This window comes from Triticum aestivum, chromosome 3B (genome assembly GCF_018294505.1).
Source record: "Triticum aestivum cultivar Chinese Spring chromosome 3B, IWGSC CS RefSeq v2.1, whole genome shotgun sequence".
Lineage (NCBI taxonomy): Eukaryota > Viridiplantae > Streptophyta > Magnoliopsida > Poales > Poaceae > Triticum > Triticum aestivum.
The window spans coordinates 428,038,302-428,049,548 of record NC_057801.1 but is presented as its reverse complement, the minus strand read 5'-3'; the positions used below and the strand labels follow the sequence as shown (position 1 = coordinate 428,049,548).

The window sequence follows — 11,247 nt, the reverse complement described above, 5'->3', positions numbered from 1 at the left end:
CCTCCGCTCGACGGCTGTTGCTGCATCATCTCCTGAGCCCGCCTACCGTCTTCTTCCTCTCCAGCGGCAATGGACGGATATCCACCTTTGTTATGTTTCATGGTGCCCGAACTCCCTAGGTTTGCCATCCTGACCTGTTTCAGCAAGCAAAGTAACTTCATAATGTTAGTACTCAGATTGCATCTTTAACTTTTACTCCAACTACATTGAACAAGTTCTGGCATTCCAAAGTTACAAAATCTACCACAGTTAAGTTCATATATATATTGGAGACCCACAGTTATGTCACATCATTTTTGTAATGCAAAAAGACTGCATGTTTATTTTAGTAAGAAGAACATGTGAAACTGTCAAAAAAAATCAAGGAAATTCTGAAATTGCAGTATAAGATTAGGTAACCTCAGACCATGTTTAAGATAACGATAAGATTTTTCTTCATAAATGCCAACACCGACCATCCACCTTTCTCATATATTTTGCTTCCCTTCCAACATATCCAGCTATCTCAGGTATTGGAAGGGGTTGTGTTTGACTGCAATTTTGTACAGCGAGAATAAGCCTGAAATCAGACATTTTCCTTCATCTCTGAAGTTTAATAACATCAATTTAGGATCAGCAAAATGCTCACGGAGTTGCAACACATGGTTTTTGTCGAGAAGCATCAGCCAAATGCTGCAACCATTTTACTGGCTTGACATTTTCTCTCCATGTCAGAGTAGACTTGTAAGCATATTCACAAACATTTTAGTAGCATGGTTGAGAACAATCAAATATGGAAATACATGTGCAAATAGGTACACTAAAGTGACAATTTCGGAGTCTCTATCCGCACATTAAGTACAAGTACTGAAAACCCAATGAAAGTTGCATTGCTTAGCCAAAGTTGTACCATATCCATATAGCAAAAAAAATGTACCATATCCATATTAGCTCAACACAAATGCAGAACTAAGGAGAATAACTTCAGGTGAGGAGTTAAATTAAAATACTAAGGTATGCTTCACATACGTATTCCAGATGCAGCAGTTGACCATGAAGGTATGGAATTTCTGCTGAGTCAAAACCATCATTGCTGGAAAGAAGAAGAGATCAGGAAGGCACGCTGATGTTGCAATGAACCGGACCCTCATAAACAGATCAAAATCAATGAGCAATTGAGCATAACAATATAACGTAGCACAGAATAAGGCAACACCAACCTGACCAGTCCAAATCAACCATGGACAAGCCTGAAATTGTTGAACGACACTTCATAATGTTAGTACTCAGATTGCATCTTTAACTTTTACTCCAACTACATTGAACAAGTTCTGGCATCTCAAATGTGGCAACTATATAGCACTTATTCCCCAAAGTTATGTCATATCAGTTATCCCACCTGTTCTGTTCCCACAGTTAAGTTCATATATATTGGAGACCCTCCCACATCTAAAGTTCATTTTGGTAATGCAAAAGGACTGCAGGTTTATTTTAGTGTGAAAAACATGTGTTGAAACTGTCAAAACAAATCTAGGAAATTCTGAAATTGCAGTATAAGATTAGGTAACCTCAGACCATGTTTACTTTTACCGGATTCTAGAAGAATCGTAAATGAAACATTACATCATGGGAACAAACATGCCTTGCGATAGGTAGAAGGAAATACTTTCATTTAAGCTCACCTCCAGAATCATTTATATTCCAGATTGTTTTAACGCGACATAATACAGAATCTTGTATAGTCTTTTTCGCACCACGTGGAGACAGACATCTTTCTCTCCACTCCTTCCTCTCCACCTTCATTCTTCTCGCCATGTCTGAGTCCTCTTTTTAAAAAATTGAACTTCTACAAAAGCTTGCACTTTATAAACTGAAATATACAAACTTCAGCCGTCAACATATAATAGCACAATCATTTTACTTTGGAAGAAAACCATATGCAAAGAACATGTCTATGAAAATGAACAAGTGAGTCCTAAAAGCCTGTTAAATGAGTCACCAGAGGTCATATCATTTTTGTAATTCAATTCATATCATTTTTTAATGCAATAAGACTGCAGGTTTGTTTAAGCTTCTATACGACAGAAAGATGTCACAGGACAGAGAGCATCTCTATGATAAAGGAAAAAAAGGTATGTGTGTGCCAATAACATGTTTGCACATAAGGTATTCAATAAGCTTCACAACTTAACTTACATTAATCTTATCATTTGTCGAATATGAGAGGACACCCAGTTCACAACTCACGAATACACAACGACCACCATCTGGTTTTTTCATACGCGAACAAACAGGCACTACTAACTACAGCGTTTCATCTTCCGATGATGATGACAATGTGCCCACGCAACTGCCTATGATGATTCCTATAGCCGGCAATCTCAAGGCCTTTCAGCCAGTGCCGCATGTGGAAACATCAATCGGTATCGCCCTTACACACGACTTTTTTTCAGTTTGTATTTATACATTTGTTAAAACAAAATTGTTCTTCAGGAAATCATTCTCGTGAAGGCACTTACTATGATAACCATGCATCACTTCGAGGAACAGAGAGAAGCATTGATCATAATATTGGTACAGACATAGCACTTGGACTCGACACTGAAGACAATGTCCCCGAGCACATTGCTTCAAATGATATCATTAAATCAGATAGAAAACAGAAAAGGCGAGACCAATATATAGCACGGCGAAATAGATTAACACCTGAACAGAAGGAGGAAATCAATGCACGTCGCAGAGAAGCTAGGAAAAAAACAGAGGGAGAGGACTGCCCATCAAAGAGAAGCCAGGCAACGAATGACACCAGAGGAGAAGCAACAGAGTAACACCCTTAGAAGGGCGGCCTACCAAAATATGTCAGTCCATGAAAAGCAAGAGACAAACGCCCGCCGAAGAACACGTCTGCAAAACATATCACCTAAGGAGAAGCAGAACATGCTAGCTCAGCGCAAGAAGAGACTCGCGGCTAGGGGCAACACCCCTTGCGCTGAATCCATCGCAATGCCGCGCCCTGATGCAGATACCTTAGCTACACCCAACCTGATGTCGAGCACTCATGCGTTGGTATTCAGAGAATCCGAAGCTTCAGCTCCTGCCCCTGCCCCCTGGTTTGCGAGTAAGGCTGGGAATAACTTCGAACCAGACGGTAATCCTTCCATCTTTACTCTACTTGTTGTGTCCATGTGCATTGAACCAGTATTTAACGGCTCCACAACGGTGCAGGCGAGTACCTTAGTCGTACCCTAGATGATAATGATGCCCCCAGCGAACTCATAAATCCCTCGCAGCAAACCAATGGTCACCAAATAGACGACCAGCAGAATCAAGCCTGTGAGCAGAGGCAGGAGAGCAGAGCACAGCGTAGGGCTCGGGAGCGAGCTCACAAACAAAGTATTAGAGCAAAGAACATTCAAGGGAGTGCCTTAAAATGAAGAGCGCATGGGAAAAGCATACCAGAAGGTGAGAAGTCAGCGTTGCTAGATCGTCGTAATGCAAGCTTTCAAAAAAAGCGGAGGCCCCCAGGCCCAGATGCAAGTACCTTAGATGTGAACAGAGCAGCAACAAGCTCAGAAGCACCGCCCACAGGAGTTGCTTCACCAGCTTCCTCCCCTTCATCAAGCATGCCATCGTACACCATCGGAACCAATGGTAACCCTCTCATGTTTACTCCCCTCCTGGTGTGCACTCACAATAAAAACCATTACTTACCAGCTCAACAATGTTACAGCTGACATGGAGGCCTTCCTTAGCGGCATCATGGACGAGAATGCCCTCTCCGGTGACCTCATGGATGATGAGTACTACCTATTTGCCGGTGAAGGTACTCCGAGGCACCTTTCGCTGCTCATCCCTCTATATTATTGGTTTATGATGTGCATCCCATCATGACTTGTTATATCTCCACAATGCTTGCAGCATCCGACACTGATAGCACGGACCTCGATGAGCCCGTAGAATCCTCCAACACGGGATCTATCGACCTAGATCCTTTCGACTATGTCTACTCGAACATCCCAGATAGCACACACATCCTGAAGCACGCGGCAAACTGTGAGCATTGCAAGGCCAAGAAGTTCCAGTACGAGACCGCCGGCTTCTGTTGTAGGAACGGGGAGATTGAGCTAGCTGAACCCGAGCCTATCCCAGAGCTGATGAGGTTATGGTCAAGCGCGGATGCAGACTCTCGGCATTTCCGAGAGAGCATTCGGTTCTTCAACGGGCACTTTGCCTTCACTACCCTTGGCGTCAGCCTAGACAACAACTACACAAACATGAAGTCCGGGGTGTACACGTTTCGGGCACATGGCACTATGTACCACAAGGTGCACTCGTTCGGTCCAAGATCTCGCCCTGAACATCTGCAGTTGTACTTCTACGATGACGATCCCAGCTTAAGCCATCGCAAGGAGGCCACCAAGCAATTGGACCAGCACGTTGTCAGCAAGTTAGTGGACGTCCTGAGGGAAAACCCCTACTCCCAACAGTTTAGGAGTTTGGGTGCCCACAAGGAAAACCTCGAGGAGTACCGGATAGACCTCAACATTGACCAGAAGCTAGACCAACGAAGATACAATAGACCCGTGTCATCCGAGGTGGCTGCAATTTGGGTCGAGGGAAGCGATCTAGCAAACAGGTTCAACCGCAGCATTACACTCTATGGGGACAATAACGAGAAGTATAGTATACATGCCACAGATGGCTGTTATGACCCGCTCTCGTATCCCCTCTTTTTTCCAAGGGGGGAGCTTGGTTGGCATCCAAATATCCCTAAGCACAATGTCCCTTGGGAGGTTGCACAACAACCAAGAGGAAACCGTGATAATGATTCAGGTGCGCCTGGTTGTTATGCTTATATGCCAGAAAAAGTTCTCTATCCTTCCATATGGTACCTAACCTTCTTCTTTCACGTCTTTCCACAGAGGGGAACAGCTGGTTATGTGTCTCTGTCAGGGACTACTACTGTTACCGACTACAGACGTGCCCTGCGATATTCTACCCCATACTACACGGAGCACGCCTGTTTCAGCAGTGGGGTGTCGACATGTTCATCAAGATTGAGGGATGTAGGCTAAAGTGGATCAGGGACCACCAGAGAGAGATAGGTGCCGATCTATACCAAGGCCTTGTGGATAGCATCGCGGTTGGGGAGATGCGGGCGAGCGCTGTTGGGAAGAGGATCGTGCTGCCAGGGACGCATCAAGGAAGCAACCGAGACATGAAACGGAGGCAGATGGACGCCATGGCACTGGTGCAGACATATGGGAAGCCTGACATCTTTTTGACTATGACATGCAATCCTAGCTGGGAGGAGATACTGAATGAGCTGCTTCCTGGACAGACACCCCAGGACCGACCAGATCTTGTCGCACGCGTGTTCAGGGCCAAGCTGGAGACCATGAAAGAGATGTTGTTCGAAAAGCACATCCTCTGTGTTGTGGTAGCGCATGTGTATGTCGTCGAGTTCCAGAAGAGGGGCCTCCCCCATGCACACTTCTTGCTGATCATGAATTCAAATTATAAACTCGTGGTGCCAGAGCAGTATGACCGCGTCATATCTGCAGAGCTCCCGGACAGGCATAAGTATCCAGAGCTCTATGCCATGGTCGTGAAGCATATGATGCACGGCCCATGTGGCAATCTTAATCCCAAAAATGTGTGCATGCAAGACTTGAAGTGCAAGAGCAAGTACCCACGACCGTTCAACCAGAACACCTTACAGGGGAAGGATTCATACCCAGTTTATCGACGGCGAGACGATGGTCGTCAGGCTAAGGTCCGTCGTCAAATGCTGGATAACAGATGGGTTGTGCCTTACAACCCTTATCTGTTGCGGATGTTCAACTGCCACATAAATGTCGAGGTGTGCTCCAGCATCAAGGCCGTCAAGTACCTTTACAAATACGTATACAAGGGTCACAATCGAGCTTCATTCAGCATTGACCAGCCTGACAACAACGGGGTTGTAGACGAGATTAAAAGGTACGTTGATGCGAGATGGGTTACTCCACCGGAGGCGATGTGGAGGATATTCGGCTTCAACCTTTCTGAGAGTTTCCCGTCGGTCCTACAGTTGCCGCTTCATCTCCCTAATATGAATAGTGTCACGTTCAAAGCAGGAGAGGACCTGACCGATGTCGTCGCCCGTGATACTGCATCTAAGTCAATGCTGACAGAGTATTTCCTCGCTAATCAGCAGCACGTGTGGGCTCGGGATATCCTGTACAAGGACTTTCTGGGAAGTTTCACATGGCAGAGACAAAAATACTGGAGGCCGAGAGAAAAGCAGCACCAAGTAGGTCGAATCGTGTCAGCCCATCCAGCTGAGGGGGAGCGGTACTTTCTGCGAGTGCTGCTTAACCACGTACCAGGCAAGACATCCTTCGAGGACCTGCGGACCGTGGACGGAGTGCTATGTGATAGCTTCCGTGAGGCTGCCGAGAGACTGGGCTTTATTGAGGCCGACAACATGCTTGACGAGTGTCTTATAGAGTCAACACAGTTCGCGATGCCAGCCTCACTTAGGAGGCTCTTTGCAACTATCTTGGTATTCTGCGAGCCAGGTGACGTGCGCGGTTCTCTCCCATCAAAGTTGTATCCTCATCTCACAAAATAAACAACTTAATCCTAACCGTATACATATTACTAATCATCTAGCAAGCGTTCAAACTGTGTACATCCAACACAGCTACCAATGCAAAACGTGGAGGGAGAGGGGGGAGCCGACAGTGACAAGGTAAGAAGATCCGTGGGCACCTTGATTCTAACGCAGAGGAAGGGGAGCAGAGCTCGGTGGCGAAGAGAAGCCGTCGGCGTCGTCGTGCACCACGGAATCCACTCCTGCTCGATCTCCGCCCATCCGGGCGAGCACGGCTTGCAGGGTCTCCTCGCGCTGCACGGCGTGCGCCTGTCGTCGGGCGTTGCCACCAGAAGATTCCGACCGGTGGCACCATCGCAGCGGAGCGGCACGGGGTGGGGGACGCGGGGCAGGGGCGCCGCACGGTGGATGCCGCCGCCCAGACTGCGCGCGCGTTCGCGAGAGCGCTGCCCCCCAGATCTCGCCGGACATCAGGGAGTGATGGGGGCGGGTGTGGGAGGCTCGCGACAGCGCAGCAAGCGGTAGGGATGGTGCGGAGGCGGGGGGGGGGGGGGGGGGAAGTTGGGCTGGGATGGGTGCCTAGCACCACACGGTGTGCGGATGCGCGCCGTGATGCGCCGGCGGCTGCACAGAGGATGAGGGGAGCTGGGTGGCTAGCTGAAGGGGAAAGGGGTGAGCCGTGAGAAGAAAGTGAGACTGAGAGTCACCGATGTAGAATACTTCAGTTTTTTGTCGCAAGGCTCTATATTTTATATATATTGGAGTAGCATATACTCACATCGTCCCAAAATAAATGTCCAATCTTAGTACAATTTTGTATTAAAGTTAGCACTTTCTCCGTTCGGAAATACTTGTCATCAAAATGAATAAAAGAGGATTTATCTAGACTTATTTTAGTTCTAGATGCATCTCTTTTTATTCATTTTGAAGACAAGTATTTTCGGATGGAGGGAGTATAAAATTGAGACATTTATTTTGGGTCAATGGAATAGAACCAAGGTATTTAGACGGTTGTCAGGGCTATCAAAAATCTTAGATGTAGGCTTTTTAACATTTTATTTTGCATGTTGCATATGAATTATGATACTGCTCACTGAAAAAAATTATACCTCTATTTAAATCATAGTTGTATATATGAATTCCAGGAAGTCCAGAGATGTCCAAAAAACACTTTCGTAGGTATGCATTCAGGCGTATAATACTTACTAACACAGAGATAATCTTGATATACAGAATTGACTAATGATAATTGATAGAGTTAAATACACTACAGGTGTCCTAACTTGTCCGGCGCGGTTAGTTTGGTGCCTAAACTTGACAAAAGTGATGTCGTAACTTGTCTACGGTGCCTCTGGACGTATGCCGCCGTATCGAGTTCCCGCGTGGCATTCCAGTCTGTCGCTAGGCCACATGTCAGTGGTTGCCTACGCGCGTTGTGAGCTATGCATGTTGTATTTTACAGGAATGCCTCTGAATTTTAATTAATTCTCGCAAAATATACCCCTTGATTTTAATTAATACTTGCAAAAAAATACTATGAAGTCAGCGTACATGGACTTCGAACATGGGATATGTCGTTGCCTGACAATCGAGCGGACCAGGCGGCCACGGCCTGGTTTGCGCTTAATTATCAGCAAGCAGTTTATATAGATGATTGTACGTATCGCTCTGCATATGCTTCTACTGGAGCAATTTTCTTTTTATTTATTCCAAGTTACTACCTTGTCTTTCTTCGAGTGATGTTTCTGTTTAGTTTTTATGATACATAAATTTTTCCGTGTGAAAAATAAAATAATTATCAAGAAAGCTCGCCGCATGTAGTACAGATAGTAGACATTGATTATGTCTATTACGCATGATTGTGTGTTTCAATTTGCAAGTGTAGTTATCACGTACTTGGTTTGTATCTACTATGTAGATGACTGTTTCGTCATGTTTGTTTGTATCTATGGTGTTTTAAGGGATGTACTAATTTCACGGATGATTTAGTTATTATCTACATTTAAAAACAAGTTTGTCCATGTTCATAGATTTTGAATTACCTTTGACATTGTTCTTTTGTCGAAATATATTCCATAAAAAGCACTCATTTAAAATATCCAAGTCCATGCTATGACTTTGTCGAGTAATCTTTTCACATCATACTTCGTATGTCCGTGGCAACGCACGGGCATTCAACTAGTGTTTTATATTGTGGGATAGAGGGAGCAGTTATTTTGCGTCGTTGTTTGGACGTTTGGTCCACTTGTGTGTTACACCGTTCTCAAGATTCCTCAAAGTGAAACACGGGTGGGTTGTGATTATGGTCAGCGGGCCATATATCACAGCGTAAATAAGGAAATGAAATTGCTCATAATAAATTTCTAAATACAATAGTATAATCGGACATATAAACATCTGCTGCCCCCCACTAGAGCAGAGCAGGGGCGACGCTAGAAGCAGCTGCATCAGCATGCACGCTTCGGAATTGTGAAGATACTACTAAACAAATGGGGCACCTCTGCTTGGCAAGGTTTCGCGGCAGGGAGGTTTCTGTTCTGCGGTGCAACTGTGCGTGCGCATCCCAGCATCCAACGGCGCGCGCTTCTTTGACTGCTGCATAGGGTGGCCATCTTGAGATGCGTGTATCGCCTCATGTGGCGAGGCTCATCGATAGCGTCGCGGCAAGGATGGAGACGAGAGCCAGCGTTGCCCTGCCCATCGTCGTCGCCGGGGCGGCGCCGACGTCGCTGTAGTCCGGAGGTGAGTTTGATCCTGGGCCTGGAGGGGACATCGACCCGAAGTCTGGAGGCGAGCTTGATCCATACATAGGCGTCCCGGTGCTAGGGGTGTCGGGCGTCATTGGCGTCGGGGTGAATGGGGTCATTGGCGTCGGAGTCATCGGCGTGGTCGGCGTCAGAGTGGTCGGTGATGGCGGGGGCATCATGTTCCCTTGAGCGCCGCCGCTGCCATTTCGTGTCACAAGAGAACATTCAGGCCTCGGTTACAGATAAGTAGTCCGTAATAGACATATTCAATTTCAGTTTTTGTTTCGGGTTGGGTTTCTAGTAAGAACTTTACCTTGACGCTGGATACTGGCACGATCCTGAGCCTGCAAGGTGGACATAAATTCGCGTGAGAACGAAATACAAGGGCTGAAATTTCAGCTGGAAAGATTTTGCCAAAAGCTGCTGCATTTCAAAGACGGAGACGTTTAGCTTACTGGGATCGGTGGTGGTGATGGTGGCCGTGCCGCCAAAGTCGCAGCTGGTGGGGAGAGGGTTCTTCTGGTAGTAGCTGTTGAAGGCGTAGGATGCATGGTCGTGGATGGTATCCGGGTTGAAGCAGCTCCCGCCTGTCTGGATCGCCGAGCAGTCTACGCCGCTGTAGCCGCACGCATAGTCCAGCGCTACCTGCAGCGCGGACGTGCTCGCGCTCTGGCTCGCCACGCACCACGTCCCGCCACCGCCACCGCCACCGCCGATGCCTCCAGCAGCACCGCCTCCGCCCACGCCACCGGCAGCTCCCCCGCCCGTAGCACCGCCGCCCCCCACGCCACCGCCAGCAGTACCACCACCGCCGGTGGCACCACCAGCAGCACCGCCACCGCCGGTGGCACCACCAGCAGCACCGCCACCGCCAATGCCACCTCCGCCGACGTCACCGCCGCCGTTCGCATCCGCCAGCGACGGGAACCTGGAGGACATCGGCATGGCGTAGGATGCGGAAGTGGGCGTGGTGATCGTGGGGTACGAGGGTTTCATCACCGAGACGGTGGTCAGGATCCTCGGATGTTGGGTGAGTCGGCTGGATGCTTCTACTCTCCGGTGTTGTGTTCCTGCAGGGATCAAAAGAAGAAGAAACGTGTTAGGTGAAAAGATTTGCGAAATGTTACTGACACATGTCAAGTCACTTTCTTTCCGTGGATGCACTCCCAATTCTTCATGCAGCATCCAGATTTGGGTTCGTTCAAATACCAGCACAGCCTTTCGCACCAAAACAAGCATCGGACAGCACCAAAACATCTCTGTCATATCATACCTAATGCACACACACAATATTCCACAAGAACAAGAGAAGACAACTCACCGCAGCACAAGGCAAGGACGACGAGAAGGTAGGCAATGCAGCTCGACGGCCTAAGAAAACAAGCCATGACTGTCTTCCTCCCTCAAGAATCAAGATCAAGAGCTCGGTCTCTGCTCCCGAACAAGCCAGGGGTCGATGGATGGATGGGTACCTGACGAGAAGGGAAGTGTAAAGTAGGACCTTGCTGTCCCTGGGGGCAGTGCATATATACCTGACGCAATGTCGCGGAATCATAGGTTTCTTCCCCAACAGGGGAGGGGCAGGGAGGGAGGGAGGGAATAAGAGGAAACTTGGGAGTGGAGGCTGGGTCTGGGAGCTTTGCAGGGGCACGCAAGCCGGAGGACACAAAATATGGGAAAGAAACGCGTGGGAAAGTGAAAGGCTTCGGCCGATCGATCAGGGGGGCGGAGGAGATCTACCGAGAGGGCAAGCAAAAGCTGGACGAGGAGTATTTTGGAGGTGAAAGAATTCCTCATGTCGGAAGCATTCCTCGAGTGCGCGCATCGGGATTGCGGCGAATACTTGGCTTTGCGGTTTTATATCTCTGGATTTCGTACGAGGTTCCAATATATTAACCGGATTTCTCGAAGAATAGGTAGGAA

At 47.6% G+C, this 11,247-nt stretch overlaps 1 protein-coding gene across 1 annotated transcript; it reads right to left on the bottom strand.

Moving 5' to 3' along the window:
• Positions 1–8,908: 8,908 nt before the first annotated feature.
• On the bottom strand, positions 8,909–10,905 carry LOC123065455 (loricrin). Its single transcript, XM_044488727.1, has 4 exons — positions 10,646–10,905; positions 9,780–10,394; positions 9,638–9,668; positions 8,909–9,522 (listed from the first exon to the last, which is right to left on the bottom strand). Exons 1-4 carry the CDS (start codon positions 10,710–10,712, stop codon positions 9,210–9,212), a joined length of 1,026 nt encoding a protein of 341 aa, XP_044344662.1. The 5' UTR covers positions 10,713–10,905; the 3' UTR covers positions 8,909–9,209.
• Positions 10,906–11,247: the final 342 nt, after the last annotated feature.

Coding starts and splice junctions, on each gene's coding strand:
- LOC123065455 (XM_044488727.1), bottom strand. CDS start 10,712: ATGGCTTGTTTTCTTAGGCCGTCGAGCTGCATTGCCTACCTTCTCGTC. Junction 10,395..10,645: donor CGTCCTTGCCTTGTGCTGCG/GTGAGTTGTCTT, acceptor TGATCCCTGCAG/GAACACAACACCGGAGAGTA. Junction 9,523..9,637: donor TGCCAGTATCCAGCGTCAAG/GTAAAGTTCTTA, acceptor ACGAAATGGCAG/CGGCGGCGCTCAAGGGAACA.